Below are 20,832 nucleotides of genomic sequence, written 5' to 3' on the forward strand. Positions count from 1 at the left end.
ATTTTAAGACAATAAGTTATGCAAAATTTGGGGGGCAAACAGAGTGTATTATGGGCAATTGGAAAATAGTCAATAGCAAGCTTTTCTGCGCGAGTAAAGAAGAATGAAGAAGGGGGCGGGGGGAGGTTTCCTCTTCCCCCCTACCGTCCCATTCGATTGTTCCCTTTTTTTTGGCATTCGCTCCCAGTCAGAAGCCCCGTAAATTTTCCTAAATACTCGAAGTTATTTATATAATTAAAGAATCAAAGATATTCTGTCAGCATACAAGTGTTATGGATTACTGATTACCGCATTACGGCATAAATAGAAAGGTTATAAATAATTTAATTTTTTATTGAATTTAAGACGCACTCCGCGCTTTAACCAATCACAATGTACGTACTATCTTGTTTCTCTGATTGAAAAGCGAAGAAACGAGATAGGCTATCTGCAGGATTTACTCATTTCAAACAACCCTCCAGCGATAAGAACAAATTTTGTAGTGTATATGTGAAAACTGAAGGGGGAAAATACTCTGAAAACTCACTACCCGTGAAGGGTTTCATTTTATTACCACAACCGGGTTTTCTATGCCCCGTTCTGATTGGCTATTTTGCCTTCCCTGAAAATAATTATGCGTTCCACCCGAAAATTATTCGCTGGTATTCCTTCTCGTTTGCGTTGCATTTTGTGGTAAATTGCCCGGTTTTTCCCACTAATAAGACCTCTGGCTAACGTCAAAAGACTTGAAAGTTGTTCTCTGACCAAAATAAGAGGATCTTGGGCCCTGTTGGAGCAGGAAAAAATTGCTTTCTGAAAAAAATCAAAGCAGAATATGTAATAAGGGATAATTCATGAATGATGGCGGATTGGGTTGAATTTTTCGCTCGAGAAACACCTCCCGGAAACTTGAAAGAAGTTAGAACTACTGTCGGCGAATTTGCAGCAACACAAAGGGCAGCTGGAAGGGATGTAGTCTTTGTGACGGTGAGTGGTTAATCCATTGACTTGAAGAATTTGCCGAACGAAACCAGACTGTCCGGAAATCTATGCACATAACACTCCCTAATGTCGCACTATTACGTTTAAAACATGCAAGGACGCAGTATATATTATGAGTAAAATCAGGTCGAGTGCCAGTATGAATCATAAAAGTGCTCTTCGTGGTTTGGCATGCTGGAATTGTTATTTAAAGACAATCTTTGTCGACACGAGTTCGACATAAGCTTACATTCTTTAAGTTTAATAACCGTTCATGGCGTTAGTTGATTCACAGATTAATAGTTTTATGCCACTTAGGCAAGAATTGAATTTTAATGCTTCGAAACATCACTTGAAATTCATGAGATTCAATCTCAGATGTTTTCCTTTTAAGCACCCGAGAATCTAAAAATGTTCAGACTGGTAATCGAGGATGTAATGTTTTAATGCACAGCCTAGATTTATTTAATCTTTTTAAACACAACGCTAAATTTGCATACTTTTCGAATGGTTCCACTTCTGTAATCACTAATGGTTTAAATGGCTTATTGTTCTTTCATCTGAAACCATTCAAGTATGTCGTTATTTAACAGGGCATTTGCATAAAAATTCGACTTAACGTTGATTATTCCCGTGACATCCTCCGATTTCGTTGTAATGAACGAAGTGGTGTGTCATGGGATGTGCGGTTGACGATGGAACTTGATCTTTGAAATCATTATAAAAGTTTACTTTTGACTGTTAGTTAGTTTCCAGTTTTCAATGACCACTATACAAAGAATATTTTGTTAGCTTTAGTTCTCAATATATGTTCTTGTCCTCAAAACAAGTTTAATTAAGAAGCTTGTTAAATTAGATTGTTTTACCCATCACGTACCACACTGAAAATCAATTGCAGGGTATTGTTTTGCATTGAACAACATACACACTGCGCGCATTTGCATACAGTACCTTTTTTTATACAGTTCATAAATTAAGGATTGTTATTTAGTGGAAAGATGTGAACAAGAATAAATATAGCAGGCATTCTGACAGACTCTAAACATATGAGGAAATATGCAGTATTGTCCAGAAGGTCTTATGTGAGAAAAGGTCTATTATACAACAAAATAATGATGTGATTTCTCTATTGACTCTTGACACTATTATCAGAAGAATCACAATAACATAATTCAGGAGCCCATAACCCTTGAGCGAGCAACTCCCATACTAGGCTTATGTCATGGGTGTTTTTACGGACCAGTTTATTTTAGACACATTTTAGGGAACTTTTCCCCCTCAAAAATAGAATCTCCACGATGTTTATGAGGGCATTTGAAGTACAGAATATCAAAAAGGAAGACTAAACGTTATTAAAAGGCCAAAAATATCAGTTTTAGGTCTGTAGGATTTGCTGGCTGGTTTGTGGAAATCAAAATTTGTGCCAAAACCGTTTTGAAAATAAGCTGGTCCATGAAAACGCCATGACACGAGCACATGGAAGTTGCTCGCTCCTGGTGATGGGCTTGACCTGCACAATTTAAAAGTTTCAGAAGCTGTGCGTGATGTTAGGTAATCAGATGAGAATTGTAGAAGATAGCACTAATTAGGCTGCGAAAACATCCGTTTCTCCTCGCTCTTTGCCGCTGCGGACGTTTTGCGAGGAGGAACGTCTGTGACTCATCGACAGAAATTCCATACTGATGACATAAAATCTGTCCGCAATCCGGTCAGAAACGCTGATTGGTTGATGGAGTAGTTACATTGTTTTAGCTATTGTTTATGAATGACAGACAAAAGACAAAAGGCCACAAAGGTCAAATGTAAACACGAAGGATCTCTAGCAAAACAGTCAATATTTGTGGAATATACTCTTCTCTAGAAGAAGGGTTGAGTTTTGCTGGAGCTCATTGGCAGATGAACACAACACTTTACCAAAATCGACCAGGAGACACATAAAATTGGACAAATTTGTATTTGGAACCTCATGACTACGGGATTTATTATGTAAACATTGATTTGCGTCATCAGTATGGAATTTCTGCCACTTCCGGTTTCACTGCTTTTAGTTTTAGAGAAGTTGACCTAATACAGCTAATTTTTATTTCATGCACCCATGACATGGGTAAAAATTTGACAGAGTGTTTGAATTTTTTATTTTACAGTCTGGAGGCACGCGTGTTCCTTTGGAGGCCAATGCTGTTCGTTTTATCGATAACTTTAGCAATGGAACAAGAGGATCTGCCTCAGCAGAGTATCCTTATAATTTTACGTAAATAAAATGATATCTACAGGTGTGATATTAGCAGTCAGATCCCTGCTCCATCCTTCCAGGAGAGCCTTTCTTTCACTTCCTTGATTTTGGCACACTCAAGGAAGACTTTATATGAATCATGTAACATATTTGTTCAGCATGCACTGCATTTTGCTGGGATACAGCTTCCAACCTAGGCCTGGGGCGGGGGGGGGGGGGGAATTCAAGATTTGGATTTCAAGTGAGAGAGATGATCGAATGGTGGCAAAATTAAAACCCAAATATATCCCTGGACCAAAATTTAACCCCCAAAAAATCCCCTGCTGAATTTCTGAGCCGTAAAAATTTATTCGTGGAACTATGTGGCCAGGATATGTGGGAACTATCGTGAATATTCAGATTGTTTTTGAATACCTGAAAAAATGCTTACTTAAATCAAGCTACCCAAATAAATACTAGCCAAAATTTTCCAACCCAAAAACATCCTGAAATTGAAAATTTGTAACCCAAAAAATTTGCTCTGATAAAAACAAGCAAATTTCTGGAAATTCAAAACTCTGACGAATTGAGTTTTGAGACCTGTGAATCGAGTTTTCAAGCATCTGCTTACTTATTTAAGTTTATTGATCAGTAGGCTCCCAGAAGTGTGGCTTGGGCTCCTAACTCTTTATTTTAGGAGCCTGATATATTTCTTGCATGCGTGGTTTTCCTCTATCGAAACATTGCTACCCTACATTAGATGTAATTTTTTTATGTCATTTATCATTCCTTAAATTGATTAACATTAACCTACACAATTGTCCTGAGACTTTGTGAATTTTACCACCTTGACGTTTTTTTTAAAAGATATTTTCTTCAGCAAGGTTATGCCGTGATATTTCTACACAGGCAAGGTTCTCTACAACCATTCACACGCAACTTCCCTTCACATGATATTCTGGATCTGCTACAGCTTAAAGACCTCCCAGATGGATCTAGCCAGATTGAAGGTAAGGAAGAAGTTTACCATTAGTAAATAGCAAATGTAAAGTAATGCACAAATCCTTGCTCCAGACTGCCAACAAAGTGCTGGAAATAAGTTTTCTTTTATTTAAACAACATATGACTGGATTAATCACCATTTAAGTGGGACAAAACAAAAATGTGACATAGAGCTTTTTTGAGAAAGGTTGTTGGAAAAAATGCACGCAACAATCTTGAAAGGTGTTGTGGATGGTTTTGTGTTCACTGTTGTTCGAAGAAATTTGAAAGAATGCCATGAGAGGCCGTAGATGTATGTTTGTGATTGCTAGAGGAAAACAGCAATAGAAGATTTGACAGCTACAGTGCGAGGAATAGCATCTTGATCATATCCCATATTACATTTCAGGATTGTCGCACGTACATTTTTCTCACAATCTTTCTTGAAATAGCTGTAGTCAAGGATGCATTATGCAGATTGACCAACATCTATTGGGTCCTAAAATTATTAATGCATAATCAAGGGAAAAGATTATGAGAATTAATAAAATGATCACCCAAGTGAAAATGCTTTGATTTTTAAGCAAATTCTCTTAACTAGTTCTCCAAGGAAATGTACTGAGATTAGTATTGAGAATTTGTGTGTGTATTTTGGAGCTTAAATATTTAAAAAACATTGTGCATGATAGGCACGAGAGTCGCAGGTAGACTGATTACTGCTAAATTCACTAACCTCAAGTGGAGCCACTAGCTGCAGGAAAGTGGTTACACAGCTAAGGGGACTGGGTTGAGTTGTGTTTGAATTAGGCGTGGGGTGGGTCCCGGGGGTGTACTCTGTAAAACGGCAGGTACAGGGATGTGCTGCTGGACAGGGTATGGTTTTTGACCTTTCTGTCACAAACAGGGTATGTATTATTTTGTGTGAGTCTGTCCTAAACTGGATATATGTTATGGTTCAATTTTATCCTTGGTTTAAATTTTATTTTCTTTTGTTTCAAACTCATTATCATACATTACTACTCCCAAAAACAAAAAAAAAGAGGAAATTTAAAGCAAGGATGACATTGAACCACGACGTATTTAATAAATGGCTTTAAAATAAGATGGCACAAATTATGTCCTTTGTCCTAAACAGGGTAATAAAATTGAGTTTGTAGTCCTAAACATGCTACGTGTTTGAGGATTTTTTGTCCTAAAACAGGGTCAAGGTTTCAAACTCTCAGTGGCTCACCTACAGCAAAATAGTGGTTGAGTACTTCTCTTCCCCTTGGGGTGGGTGAGGTGGGACTGCAAAAAAGAGGGAGTTTCCAGTATTTAGATCTCCAGAGGTTCAGCACCTCTGCTTGTGTATCTAATCACTTTACTCATTATTATATTATTTTTTTGTTCACTAGTCAATTCCCACAAACTTCCAAAACTGATCCAAATTCTCAAGGTTTACAGACAAGTAAGTAGATGATATAGTGAACAGTTCCAGAAGTTCAATATCCTGGGAGCAGAGGCTACACTTTCGCTGTGTGCGCTGTTGTGCGAAAAGTAGCCTCTGCTGACAACCTTTCAATCTGGACGAATAAATTAAAAACAGGTTCTTTTTCCTGTTCTTGACCAGTTTAAAGCATTGCGTGAGTCTTGTGTGAGTCTTGCGTAGGAGACCAGAGTTGTCGCAATTTTTCCACGACAGACCTGACAATTAATTTTGCTTGCGAATTGCATGCACGATAGAAAATTGAATGGTTGTCAGCAGAGGCTACTTTTCCCACACGCCAGTTCACACAGCAAAATTGTAGACTCTGCTCGTAGGGTACAAGTTCAATATTACCCTGTCATTATATTCAGGGCCGTCACTGAAATTTAAGTACATTCACTTTATAGGTGGGAAATTGAACAGCTAGGAAGTTCTTTCAATACCCTGCGAGCAGAGGCTACATTTTCGCTGTGTGAGCTGTAGTGTGAAAAGTAGCCTCTGCTGACAACCGTTCAAATCTGTCCAGAAATCTGGACGAATAAATTAAAAACAGGTTTTTTTCCTGTTCTTGACCAGTTTACAGCATTGCGTGAGTCTAGTGTGAGTCTTGCGTAGCAGACCAGAGTTGTCACAATTTTTTATTCCCGCGACAGACCTGACGATTAATTTTGCTTGCGAATTACGTGATGAATTTCACGCATGCACGATAGAAAATTGAACGGTTGTCAGCAGAGGCTACTTTTCGCACACACCAGTTCACACAACAAAAATGTAGACTCTGCTCGCAGGGTAGAAGTTCAGTATTACCCTGTCATTATATTCAGGGCTGCCACTGAAATTTAGGTACATTCACTTTATAGGTTGGAACTTGAACAGCTAGGAAGTTCTTTTGGTCCTTAAGTAGCCTGAGGATCATGTTCATAGTAGCTGGGGGAAATCCCTGACTTCCAGCTCTTACTGATTGCTCTGATAATAATGATGTATTAAAAAACCGATTATTTTACTTGCATTTTGCCTTGAATATGGAAAGTTGATATGACTCACTCACAAGTCCCTTTACTTGTCAGTGATCACAGATGTTTTAATTTGCTTTCAAGCATGTTCTTGAGGACCACGCAAGATTTTCTAACAGCACATGAATAAAAGTTTCTTGTGAAAATACTAGTAAAATGGGAGTCTTTAATTTTGTCTGTTAGCTGTTTTTCCGACTCTTAATGGAAAATTCTATCAATTTAACAACATTTTTACTTGAACGTATCAAAACATTTTTTTGCATATTCAGGATGTCATAGTTCATCTTTAATGTTTCATTTGAGGTACGAGCTGCAGGGACATTACTCATGATTGAGTATAACACTCTATCTGAGTATTTATTCCTTCTAAGGGGCGTGGCTGAATCTCTTGCACCCCATGGCCCCTCCATCATGTTGTATTTGGCAGCTGCAGTTTCTGACTTTTATGTTCCATCCCAGGATATGGTAAGTTTGAAAAATTATACTCAACATCTCCAGTTAAATTCCGTTATTTAGAGACTTTAGTATACGACGGTGACAATGGCAGTGGGGATGCCAAAAAAGCAATAGGGCCAACAAGCAAAACAACAACTTCGCACATGCTGAACACTTTCTTGTACACTTGTTTGCCGTTCCTGCAGACCACAATGTGAAATCTGCATATGCAATGACTTATGTAGGATGTAAACAGATGACAACAAATTTTTCTTTCTCTTTCTGAACTTGGGTGCAGTCCCTAAGAATTCAACTCCAGGAAAATTCACTTAAATTTAACATTTTAAGCCAGTTGGAATAAACCCTTGGGACAAAGTTTGAAAAAATTTGAATTTATTTTAATAGTAAACTATAGTGATGTTTTCACCACTGTCCCTGTTGTCGATGCTTAAGGTCCCTATTGTGGACCCCAGGAGCCTACAGTTTATTGTCCTTCACTCCTTGTCAGTCTTGCAGTCATGAAGCAGTGCTGTTACTAGGTTTATGCTACAACAAGAGAAATTTCTGAGATTTGATTTGCTTAGAGCAGTTGTATTTCAGCTTAATTTGAAATACCTACATGTGAAAATTACAAACCTTTTGTGGGTAGTAGTATAAACAAATAATAGTATGATTTGTATGTGATATTTTAAAATTGTCTCAAACTTCACTCGCCTAACGGCTCATGAAATTACGCATGACAATAATTTTGAAATATCACTCGTGGTATTTATGCCAAATATCACTAAAACTCATACTAATTTGCTGGATATATAACAATTATTCACCGAAGTGGAGGTGGCTAGTATTGGATATTTACCGAGGCCGCGAAGCGGCGAGGTAAATATCCACTACTAGCCACCGACACTGAGGTGAATAATTGTTTTAGTATATACTAAAACAGTGAGATAATTGAGCACAAAATGATGATTTTTAACTCATTAACTTTTACCAACGATTACAATTTTGGTGCGTGAGGACCGAACGGCGGCGGTTGTCGCTTTTTCTTAGCGACAAATAAAACTTTTGAAGGCGTTTGTTTAGCTCTTGCGGGGAAGTTTCTTCAAAAGGAGTTGTGAATTCTGTTTGTATTTAAAATAATTCTGTAAAAAAGATTATTAAATTCAGTTTTAAGCTTATTTATGAAAGAGTCAACTAAATAAAGTAACGGAAGACTTGAGCTTAATTTGCATTTGTAAACAAAAAACTTTTTCACCGGTTTTATCGATAACTATTCAAGTCAAAAAGACAAAGCTTTACCTGTTAAAACTTCCAAACCGAACTTCGTCACCTTCTTCATGTATTTCGGAAATAGCTTGCTTGATTAGTTGTGAAATTTCTTAGTTTGTTACGGCAGCAAACCGGGAAAGCATTTTGCTCGCAACCTACGCGAGTTTGGCGTCACTCGCTCGGAGGAACTGGAGGTGAATCAGTAAATAGTGCAGGATGTTCACTGATTGAGTAGCCAATCAGAGTGCCCGAAAAACACTATCCACTGTTTTAGTATATACTAAATGCAATTAGTGGGCAGGGAATTGAACAGTAAGGAAGTTCTTCTAGTTCTATTTCCCTTTTTTTCCCCTTGAAACTAGCCTGGGGTCATGCTCGTAGTAGCCAGGGCAAATCCCTGGTCACCGGCATTAGTCACATCCTTGTTGAAGAGTAAAATTAATAGTATTCTTTAAAAACATATGCATCAAGGAGTGGCATATGTGTAGACATTTACACCAGTATTGGTTGATTTAAAGCATTGTTGGCAGTATGAAAGGAGGAAACTGTTCCCTCAGCAGTCCATTGTTATAGGGATCGGTACTCAGTTGTCTGATTGTTGGCATCCACGCTTCAGGAATCTCACTTCCACTGTCCCTGTAGATATTGCTAGGGTGAAGTCTTAAGTCATGTCATCATGAATAGCCTATGTTGAGGGTCTTGGTCAATACACATACTACTTTTATAATTTAGTAGTTTAACATGAATATTTTTTATTATTATGGGCAAAACCGACACAGCTCATCTCAATATTCAGAGCAAGTTAACTCCCTCTTCAACAGACACTGATCCCAGCATTTTCCATTTATCACAAACTAAAGTAAAAATGCTGAAAGCATGAGATCAGATGTTTCCCAGGAGGTGACTAAACTTGTTTTCACTGGTCATTGCATTACTTTTTGTCAATCAGTGTGTAAATTGTCAGAGCTCGAAAAAGGTCTTGTCTGTTAGTCTAGGACAAGTAGATTTTCTACCTGGGCATGTTACTTTTAAAGATTACTTGCCCAACTGGCAACGGCCCAGGCAAATCATCCAGGGTGGGGTCTGGGGGAGAGTGGAATAACAGTCTCTGATCTTGAAACTTTTTGGTTATGCATTAGTATTATTTCTTCACAACTTTTAGTTGGTTGTTTCCTTAAGGTGTTCACCTTTGTGCTTAAAAATACTCGGAGGTTACGTGACATGATTTTGTTGAATGTTTTTTTTTCATTAAAGCCAGAGCATAAGATACAGTCTGCTGATGGCCCACTCCAGCTTCACTTGGTGCAAGCTCCAAAAATGATGGCTCCTCTGGTTAAAGAATGGATTCCACAAGCATTCACCGTATCATTCAAGGTACATTAAAGCTTTAAAGCTTTCCTTACTATTCTGTTTATCTTCATTGTTACACTACCCTGAGAAAACAGCTGATATTTTACGATGTCACCACCAGTTTCCAGGCTGCAAAATGACATCTGAGAAATGACTACAGAAATTCCATACTGATGAAGTGTCACAACCTGGGTAGTGCTTCTGATTGGTTAAAAATTAATTTTCATAGATTTCATAGCGGAGCTCTGGCGCGCGAAGCGCGCCTGCGGAGCACCATGGGTAAGTAAATCTACCCATCCCAGAAAACTTGGTAATCACATGACCGTACACCGCCCTCAGCCCGCCCGTCCGTCCGCACCACAGGGCAACCAATGTTCAATCACACTTTCTAGCTAGTTTGGGAGCACAGGAAGACTGATATTGCAGACATATTGCACATCAATCTTGTGATCAATTGACAGCTGTCAAAACAGGGTATCCGCTGACCAGTATCACCTGATCGTATCGCGGGCTCAGGTGTCGACCAATCGAGGTCGAGTATCTTTTTGAAGTTATCCGCTGACAAGTTACTAGTTTTCAAATGATTGCAGGCTCAAGCTTAATTTTTCAATTCATATGAATTATGTTGTGTTTTATACGTGCCGCACAATTAAAATTTTGATTTCAAACTGACCTCGGAAGCTAAAAATTAAGCCAGTTTTTACAGGCAGGGAGGACATGCTAGTTGCTTTTGACTTTTCTCACCAAGGTCACGCGTTGGTCACGCTCTACGTCCAATTTTTATACTCTGATTGGTCAAAATTTGACAGGTGAGTTCACGCGGAAAATTTATGCAGCATCTTGAAACTTGTTTACTTTGACAGCTGAAGCTGACAGAGTTTTGTGTCAACTTGTGATGTTTTTAACTGTTTTTTTCCACTAAATGTACAAAGTGAAATTCAGCTGCTATCAAGAGTCTTCTGCTATTCATGACTAGTTTGTTTATTGGGTTTTTGGTCGAGAAATACGTCGCTTTGGCAAAGTCGGAAATCCGATTTCGTATGGCATCGTTTTCGTTTTTCACCTTGCTTGATGCGTAAGACGGTTGAAAAGTTTGAAGCGATTCTGGCCTTACTTGATAGTTTTCAGTGCATCTCGAAAGGTAAGCCTGAGTAATTATTGTATTTGATGTTTGTTTTTTATATCTAATTTAATGAAGTCGAGCGTAGTTTACGCGGCTATTTGGTTTATGCACGTTTGTAAGATTTGAGACAATGATCTGACCGAGAGTGACCGAGTATCAGGTTTGATTATAAGCTTACGGAACTTTAAAAAGCCTTTAGACATTTTCTCACCGCAAATAGAAAGAAAACGTTCCAAAGAATATTTGGTTATAATTCTGGCTGTAAAAGAAAGCTTTGAGCGATTTTCTTGCCTCGAGTTCATCTTTGAAAAAAGCAAACACCGGGAAGCCGGCTTAAAACGTAAACAAGGATTTTCAGAGACACTTTAATACTTGTCTTCGTGAATGAAAATTGTTGTCTCTGTATATGTTTCACCGAATTATTTTCCCTTTTCTTTATTGATTGTTAGTAGTCTCTTTTGCAATTTTAATCGCTGTGCCGTTTGTTTTCAGTCGCTCATGAACATCGCTTGCAGGAGTAGTCAAAATGCCTCGCGTATCAAACGCTTTTGAAGATTACAGATCTTTATAATAAATTCTTTATTGTGTTGAAGCGTATAACTATATTAATCTTAATTTACACAGTCGACTTGTCAAAAGTGAGAACCGGCTAGCCGTATAGGTGATTTTGGAAATTTTTTTGACGGTTTCGCTAAAAGCCCACACGTGCTTTGATCGTCCTGAATATTGAATGAGTGCAATTTGTATTGCAAAATTGTGAAACACTGCATTCTGTCCGAGGTCTGTACGATTAAAACGGCGCCTCATGGTACTGTTTCACCTCAGATGTGATATACAAAAAGTATAAAAGGTTGGTTTACACGTCCCAAGAGTTGTTGGCAAGATTTTGTAAAGTAAACATGTCGAACGCAAAAAATTCGGCCTGATTTGTTTTCCAGGCCTAATCTACTGTGATCAAGAGCGGCTCTTAAATGTGATCGAAGATGATTGCTAGTTTTTGGGTGTACATATAAAGGCTATCAACTCGATGTAAGATTAAGTTCACTCTTAGCTTGGACTGTTTGCAAATTATTTTTCTCGAAAATCACGTAGTCTTTCCCTCAAAAGTCACATGAATGTGCTCTAAAGTTAACTGATTTGTGGAATACAAGTTTATTGTTTGATTTGAATTATAAATTCGAATTAATAGGAGCTTCGCTTTTAGCCCTGGCTAAATCTATATATTTTTGCTGGGAAATCAGTGGTTGCAATGCAAAACATCAGCTGTTTTTCAGGCAAGCATTACATCAGAGTGTACTGGTGATATCTTTTCTTCGACCTTCTTGACTGGCAGGTAAAAAACACAGGTCACAACTACAGGTCACTGCGCTATTGATAAATACATAATCATGTAACTGAGATAAGCAGTGTTCCCTTAATTTAAAACTCTATTTCAGATTGTGATTAGGGCTAGGAGGAGACACTTTCATTGTTGTTTATTTACTGTATGTAGCACGGTGACCTGCACTCTAACCTGCACTTGTGACCTGCGTTTTGAACCTGCTGTTTATTCCCGAAGGGGGGGGGGGGGGGGGGGTGTACTTTAGGAATTTCTGGGTGGGGATGTGCTGCTGGGACCCTGGAACCCTTAACCCATACCAGAGCTAGTTCAGCTGAATTTTGCTACCCTATACTAGAGTAAACTCCCCAAATCCCCCTATGCTAGAGTAGCTGTTCCCCTGGTCTAGATAAAATCTTCAACCAACTGATCAGTTTCCTGAAAAATGATACCCTATTCTAGACCCAAACACTCTGATTTATATACCCTATCCTAGAGTAAACTGCTTGAAAACCATACCCTTCACAGCGGCACATACCTATATAGCCCATATATGGCAGTAACCCCCCCCCCCCCCCCCCCCCCCGGGTGTTTATTAACCCTTGCTATTCATTCTCTTTGCAGTTAGAAACAGATGTGAACATTATCTCCAAGAAAGCAAGACGGGCTTTAGCTAAATACTCACACCAGGTGTGTTAAAATCTTGTTTTGAATTTAGTGTCTTGTTTCGAATTTTGTGTCCGTGGCCATATATGGATCTGTTTTATTATTTATTAGCTGGGAATTAGATAATCTGTGGATGATTGGGAACGAGCATAAAAGTGAATTTTGACGTACTTTACATCATGCATTTAAGACTTCACATAGCCTCCAAGACCACCCCATGTCAATTTCTGTTTATCTGGGGTGGGTGGGGTGGGGAGGTTAATAATTGATTTTCTCTTTTTTGGCGGGGAGGTTGGGGGGGGGGGGGGTGCAAAAGAGAGAGTTTTGGCATCTCCTCTTGTGTAAAAGGGGAAATTTCTCTAGTTATGAAATCTATTCTCATACCAAAACCAATTATTTCATTGGTTACCAGGTGGTGGTGTCCAACATCTTACAAACCCGCAAGAAAACTGTAGTGATAATCACGCCGACGCAAGAGACAGCCATATGGATGTCAGATTCGGAGCTGGAGACTGGCAAAGAAATTGAAGAGAAGATTGTGATTGATCTTAAGAAAATGCATCAACAGTTTCTAGCTTCATCTGTGTTGCAAGGTACTTAAAGCTCTGTGTATGTTACTTTTCTAATAAAAATCACGGTCATTGTGTGAAGCACTGTAATATTAATTTTTTTTGTAACTAATTGAAGAAGCAAGTAAATTAAATGTCATGAATGTCAGTTGTTGTCATTAGTAGCTCTTGCTGTTGCACTCCAACATGTCCTGCCCTTAACCTGGTCTGCTGACATAAAACGTGGAGAAGTAAATGCTAAAATGTAAGCCTACATACATCTGGAAAAAAATGACAAATATTATTCCTTGAAAGGTGTAATATTTGCCATGATCTTCTTTCTTTTCTGAAAATCAAAAATTCAAGATAAGAGAAAATGCCAAAAATAAAGCAAGGCAAAACCAACAGACTTTCAGAATAATTGAGAATCTTTTCTCTCAGTTTTTTTATTTCTTTATGACTATAACTTATTTATTAATATTATCATTTTCTTTGTATTAATTCTCATGAGCATTTGGAACCTCATGGCTACTAGATTTATTATGTAAACATTGAGTTATGTCATTGGTGTGGGGTTTCTGTTGCTGAGTCGTGGATGTTCCTCCTCGTGGGGTGTCCCTGGTGATGGGGAGTGGGGAAGAATGTCTGTTTTTGCAGGCTTATTATAGTGTAGCTGTAATTATTATAGATTTTATTTACACTTGCTCGTATTTGAACGAGTGTTTTCAGCTCCTTGACGTAACGTGTTAAAATAAATGATTGATTGATTGATTGTGTTACATTGTATCAAAATCTCTAGCAAAATCACTGTTACAAACACATACACAGCACAAATGTGGAATTTCTCTAACATTTCCAAAGTTAAATTTAGCTTGGCGAAAGCATGTTTACTGCTCTTTTCAAAAACATGCAAAGTCTTAAGTCCAAAAGCCAACAAACATTTGTGTTCTTCACTGCCGTCATTAATCCTAGTGAACCTCTTAGGAAACGCAGGTTCACTTCGCCGAGTTCAAAAGTTCATAGTTTGTGATTTATGATTGGTGGATTTTGCTTTGCTGCTTTGTAAGTTTCTGTGTTTCAAATTTCTTTGCCCGTTATCGTAATTATGATTGACAGTAGCAAAAAATGCAACTGCATGTAAGCTGTCTTTTAAAATGCAGAGTTTGCATGTTATTGAAAAGTGCAGTTAATAAGCTGAACTCCACTAACACCCAGCTTATTATGTCAAGATGCCTTAATGGCAAAAATTTCCATGTTAGTGTTCATTGTTTTGTCAAATAAGGAACAGCTAAAATTATGAACTTGGTTGGCCTGTGCATGGTTACTACTGTCATGTGTGTCATTTTCACCCAAGACAGAGAATATCCCCATACCGTCCCCTACAAAGGGTCATCTGGCTTGAACAACCCCCAATCCATTTAAAAATGTTTTCAACCCACTTGACTCAGACCCTTTTTAATGCTGATTAACTCCACTTCCATTCCAACACAAATCCAGGTGTTCTTCTATTTACTTTGCACTACTGTTTTTACTCTGCTCTCAGAGAAGACTTCATTTTTTTGCACATTGCAGAAAATCTATTAACCTCCAGATTAGTTAACCTATAATGATTTTAAAGAATTTTAAACCACTATAAATCCTTTTAAAATTTATGGGCTTGAATTAAATAAGCCCCCTGAGGGGCTTAATAGAGGATTTATGGTTCATTCAGCTAGTATGACCTTCACTAATGATTGCTTGTATTTTGAAAAAATGGTTCCAAACAACATATCATATATAGATTTAGCCATGGCTAAAAGCAAAGCTCTCGATAATATTGATAGTTTGCTCAAACAAAATAAAAATAAAGATAAAATCGTGTGATGCTAAGTGGTGAAGGCAATGAGAATGGTGAAAGCACAAAAAAGCAGCGTTGCACGTGCAGCACACTTTTTCTAAACATTTCTTTGCCATTGTTTTGCATGACTACAACGAGAAACTTCCAGAAACTTCCTGGTTACACGTTTCATGGAGAAAATAATGTACGTGTTCTTGTTCACTTTTTTTTCACTGCCGCTCATTTTCACCTTGGTGGCCCGTAGCATTTCTCATTTTCTCACCACTGTTACAAAATTTTCATGTTGTTCTACCAACAAAAAATGTATCCTTTTTTTTTCTCTTGCTCTAGTTCTCTGTCGCTCTCAGTTTTCTCATTAAGCTTCGCTGGCCGGTCGCCTATTTTCTCTTTTTCTCTTTATTGACTCTTTAGTTGTCTCTGCTTCACAATACACGGGTGGCTACACGATTCCCTGCCAAAATAAGCTCGAGCTGCATTTGGGTTGCCATTTCTGTAGACTGTTGACTTATTTTACATTGGTATGCCTGTGGTATGGACGGACAGTCACTTGGTTGGGCAATATACGGTCACCCGATTACCAAATTTTCTAGGATGGATAGATTTTCTTAGCTCTGGGGCTCCACTTGCTTGGAGCTCTGCTATTAAGCCAATCCTAAATTTTAGGAAAGGCTTGTTGGGGAGGACATCAAAGTTGAAATTTTGCAAATTATTTGGGTTTTTGTCACTTCTAATGATAAAAAAAAAAAAAAACGTAAAATGTTTTTTTTGCTGTTAATGTTGATACAGGTAATACAAGATCAGTTATGTTGACTGATCAACTTTGTCAAAACAGCAATCAGATACCAGCCACAGTTCAGGTAAGTTGAATTGTCTTATATGACAAGGATGCAAAATTATTAATCATAACTATAACAGAATTCTCAAATGTGACTGGCTTTCAGCTGTCCTGATTTCAGCACTAATAATAAAGAGGGCAGTATGAGTCATGCCTACATTGTAAGTAACTGGACTGCAATACGTGTGTTTTAAAAGGTTGAAAATATCACTAACTTTGTTGTAGATACGATAAATTGTGAACAGAACTTATTTGTGTCTTCCCTTTTCGGCTCCAATCATACTGCTGATTAAACAAATCCGACTCCTGTGTGTTAATCTCTTGTATGATTACAGACCAAATTAGACTCCGCTGAGTCCTTTTACCATTATTAACAGTAAAAAAAATACTAATTCAAAGAACATCAAAATAATTTTGTATCCTTGCTCTAGAGGACCATCTTTGGATATCCTTGTCCTCTGTAAACTGCAGCCACTCATGATTGTTTTTTAAAGTGATGGACTAAGTTTTTTTCTCTATGCATTGCCACTAACTATCAGGCATCCAGGGTAAATATTTTGATGTTTCATTATTCCTCGACGCCATTTCAGTTGTGTAGTCTTGTGTAATTTGACTGTATACAGGTATAAAAGCTACAGTATGTGGTCTGGAATATGGAAGTCATTACTATGATTGAAGTTATGGTTGAATATAATCTCAGAAGAAGAACATTTCTCTTAACCCCTCTGGACCATTTTCAGAGCCACTGACACCCCTGACTAGTGTGACTTTTTAGCATGCCATCTACTGGGGAAGTACAACCCTCCAAGTTGTGACCATTTTGGTTGCTATGGTGCCCAAAATTTTGGAGTTGGCGACTTGATTTGTAAAAAGGTCTCCCTAAACCAAAAGAGTTGGTTGCCAAATGGCGACCAAGCAAAAACTTTAACTTGGAGGGTTGAAGTAGGGATGAGTAACTCAATACTGGAATGAAGAGAAAATTGTAGAGAAAACTGGATTACAGTCAGCTGTGTCTAAGATGGATACCTCTGGGACTGACAGTAAGGGTGCTTTCCATATGAGAACTGGGCAGCCAGACCAGTCAAGTTGTAAAGAGAATTGCTCTATTAATCATGAGTTTTCAGTCAGATCAGTCTTATGTTTTATAAATCATATGCTCGGCAGCAGTGGGTTGTAGGAAAAATTTGGGTAAAGACCAATATTTTATTTTCCAATTTTCCAGTAAGGCTGGCCAGTTGTGAATCTTGGAAAGTGACCTTAGTGTCCCTCTAAAAGAGGTGTCCGCCTTTCAGAGAAACAAAGAAGAGGACTGATGAGAAAGGAGGCCCATCCATCTCTTAGGGCAGTGTCCATCTTTTAAGAGATGTCCATTTAGAAAGCATTGAATGTGTCTTGATAAATCCACAGGTGGGCCACTTTATAACAACTCATATTCAACCTCTGCCAGTTTCTCAAAGTGGAGAAGGCGTTATCACAGGGTTCCCACCATATACCATTTCCACCACTTCTCTTGCCCTGCCACCTACAGCAGCTGTCCCTCAAATCCAACAAGCAAAAGCGGAGGAGGCACCTTCATCTCAAGAAATTGCCCAAGGCACTGCTCCCGAGCTGTCTGATTTGTCAAATTCCTCAGCGCAGATATTTGGCACTCTTGCAGATAGCTGTTTGACTGCAGACATGAAGGCCTTTATTGAATCTTTTAGGGCAAGAAGGATTGCACTGGGATACACCCAGGAAGATGTGGGTAACGAATTGTCACACACCAATGGACATTCTTCTTACAGTCAGTCATTTATCTCCAGATTTGAATCTAAGAATCTTGGTCTGAAGGCAGCGGAGAAAATGAAACCTGTTTTGCAAGAATGGATTGAACAAAAAGAAGCAGAGTGTGCCAAAGGATTGCGAATGTGCAAAAAGCGTAAAAGAAGGACCTCCTTCACTAACGAAACTCTCCAGTTTCTTATTAAAACTTTTGAACAAAATTCAAAGCCCACCAGTGCTGAAATTGTGGACATTGCTTCAAAATTAGGTCTGGAACCTGTCACTGTACGAGTATGGTTTTGTAACCGAAAACAGATGATGAAGCGCATGGTGTCTGGAAAAGGTCGTGCTGTTCACTCACTCAAGGCTGAACTCGATGCTAAGAAACAGGAAAGTCCAAGCACAGAGGACAGAGAATCTCCAACTAAACTTGACTTTACCAACATGCCTGTAGGACAGTTCTCATTCACAGAAGACCGCGTAAAGGCCCTTGTATGCTTGTCATCTGATGGAAGCCCGGTGAAAAGCTCCCACACAGCAGCATCCACTACAGCTGTGAGCTATGCTCAAGTGCATGACGACAGTATTGTTCACTCTGTTGCTGAAGCTGCTACCACATCACCAGAGAATACTCAGCATGTTGAGCAGAGATCTGCAAGTGAAGTGCCTTATACTTAGTCAAAGTATAGATTCCCTTGACTAAGCAGGCAAGGTTCTATACATGACAGTCTCAAATGTATGATCTAATGAAGAGACAAACTGTACACTTGAACATTGCAAAGACTGAAGTGTTTGTGCCATTGAAAATCTGCATTGGAGCGGTCCTCCTAAAAGTTGCTATACTGATACGTACATGAAAACTGTATCAAATTTGTTTTAATAATTTATTTTGCAAGGGCAAGATTGGCAGGAAGTGGACTGAAATTGTGTAGTTTCAACCTTGTTTCCAGAGTCTGTTTTCTCTTCCCCTCTGGAGAGAAAGAGAGAGATGTGGGTGTGGGTGGATTTTGGAAAGAGTGTTTCCTTAATATGCCCTTGCTTTTTGGCTGACTTATCCATACCGAACTCAATAATTTATTTTTTTAGATCTTGTGATAAAATTAATCAGCAGACCATAGGGTGTTGTGCCATCCTTGAAACCATGCAATAAAATCCATTGGGAATGTTTGACATTCATGAAAATTTGCACTTAGTTCAAGTTTCTTCATCCAACCAGCCCTAGGAGCTTGAGGAAAGAATGATGATGGTTCAAGGATTATGGAACTTCAACTTAGCAACCAATCACTTTGCTTCCTCCATAAATATTTCAGTTTCTTTCGAGGAGAATTTAATTGCTGATCTCCAACCTCAACCTAAAGGTGCTAGCTATGTTTAAGGCTTCATCTGGTTAAGTCTTGCTGAGAGCCTTTCACCTCATATGACCACAGAGACCAGTACACAGTATCGCATGAAGATGCTGTTTTTTAGAGCTACCTTGATTAAAATCATGTAAATATAAAAATCATAATGATAAAATACTGTTAGCATATATAAAAGGTGACACAAAATCACTTGTCTGTGCAAGAATGGTCTAATTAACAGCCTTTTGTTTTGGTGGAAGGTCTGTTAAAAATACAGTCAAGGCTCTGAATATCTCTTTTAATTATCCTGATAATAAATGGACAGTTCTACGGCCCCATAAAAGCTAAAAAAAAACTCCATAAAAATCTTACCACTATAACACGGATACCTCTGCTTCATTGGCGTCCATTTTAAAAGGTTTTGACTGTACAGCGGTCAGATCACTTTTTTACATGTAGTTTGACAGTACATATTTTAATTGTTTTTGATTTTAGAGTAAAATTTAATGATAGACTGCCAGAATCAGCTTTTTTTTTTCAAGAGTGTGAGAAAAGCTTACTAATGTTGCAAGATGTTTGTTTTCAAGTGAATTGCACTTGTAGAGTGATACTTTTTAGCAGTACATAAAAGACAATGCTAAGTATGTCATATAAATTTACTTTAGATTAAATAGGTCTATGTAACTAAGAAAGTGCTGTCCACTAATTAAAACTATTTATTCAAATAGTTTGCGTTTATTTATTTATTCATCCAAAGGAGTGGTATTGAAATGATCACATTTATTTTCTTGATTTGAATCAAATCGTTATCAACTGAGGCGTGAAATTCAAAACACATAGCAAGTTTTTTAGATTGCAAATAGTCTCTTATTTTTTTTCAAAGACACCATAGAATGTGTGCTCGAGAAACGAGGGCATGCATGAGGGTGAGCGGCGAAGCTGTGAGAAACAAGGGCAGAGTGCGAGCATGAAAAAATAAAATACCATAAAATTCCAAAAATAAGCCCATCCATGTATAAGCTCCAAACTGGTAACTTAAAAAACCCTCTGTTAAATCGCCCCTCCAAATATAAGCCCCCCCGGGGGCTTGTACTTGGAAAATTGCCCTCAAAGTAAAACAGAGCAAAAACGGTAAATTCACTTCCAACTATAAGGCTAGGCCAATCTATTTGGAAATGCAGATTTTGCTCCGTAGATAATTCCCTCCAAAAGGGCCTTTGAAAAATATAAGCCCCAGGGCTTAGTTTTGGAATTTTATGGTATGAGCCTTTTTCCTCTCCCCACCCCTCCTCCTTTTTTGCCATTAATTTGTCTAATTTTACCTTTTTGCTCACTGAACGTGGTTCAGGAAAGAAGGACGACTGCTTGCAGTCTACAAGTTTTTATTTGAGTCTTTAATTAAAGGAAGGGTAATTGATAATTTTAATTATCAATTAAAACATCCATTTAAACAATAAAATGTTTAAATGAATGTTTGACTTTAAAAATGGCAAAAATTGGTTCTCTTCAGAAGGTGGGTTGTAAATAATAACATGTGAAATCGTAATTACTAATTATGATTTGCTTAGTTTTTTTTATTATTCCATGAACTTGTAAGTAGCTTTTATATTCTTCATGAGTGTTATCATTAATCGCAAATTTTCAACTTTTGTTATTTCAAAAAGATCAGTTACAGGCTTTGTTTTAAAATAAACATTTTTATTTTGTAATAATAAAAGT

At 38.0% G+C, this 20,832-nt stretch overlaps 1 protein-coding gene across 1 annotated transcript; it reads left to right on the forward strand.

The window, feature by feature from the left end:
• Positions 1-581: 581 nt before the first annotated feature.
• LOC140931075 (uncharacterized) lies at positions 582-19,951 on the forward strand. Its single transcript, XM_073380816.1, has 10 exons — positions 582-966; positions 3,105-3,193; positions 4,040-4,182; positions 5,548-5,600; positions 6,935-7,096; positions 9,590-9,709; positions 12,751-12,816; positions 13,205-13,385; positions 15,964-16,034; positions 17,420-19,951. The coding sequence occupies exons 1-10, from the start codon at positions 838-840 to the stop codon at positions 18,449-18,451; spliced, it is 2,046 nt and encodes a 681-aa protein (XP_073236917.1). The 5' UTR covers positions 582-837; the 3' UTR covers positions 18,452-19,951.
• The last annotated feature ends 881 nt before the right edge of the window (positions 19,952-20,832 follow it).

Source organism: Porites lutea, chromosome 3 (genome assembly GCF_958299795.1).
Source record: "Porites lutea chromosome 3, jaPorLute2.1, whole genome shotgun sequence".
Classification (NCBI taxonomy): domain Eukaryota; kingdom Metazoa; phylum Cnidaria; class Anthozoa; order Scleractinia; family Poritidae; genus Porites; species Porites lutea.

Coding starts and splice junctions, on each gene's coding strand:
- LOC140931075 (XM_073380816.1), top strand. CDS start 838: ATGATGGCGGATTGGGTTGAATTTTTCGCTCGAGAAACACCTCCCGGA. Junction 967..3,104: donor GGGATGTAGTCTTTGTGACG/GTGAGTGGTTAA, acceptor TTTATTTTACAG/TCTGGAGGCACGCGTGTTCC. Junction 13,386..15,963: donor AGCTTCATCTGTGTTGCAAG/GTACTTAAAGCT, acceptor ATGTTGATACAG/GTAATACAAGATCAGTTATG.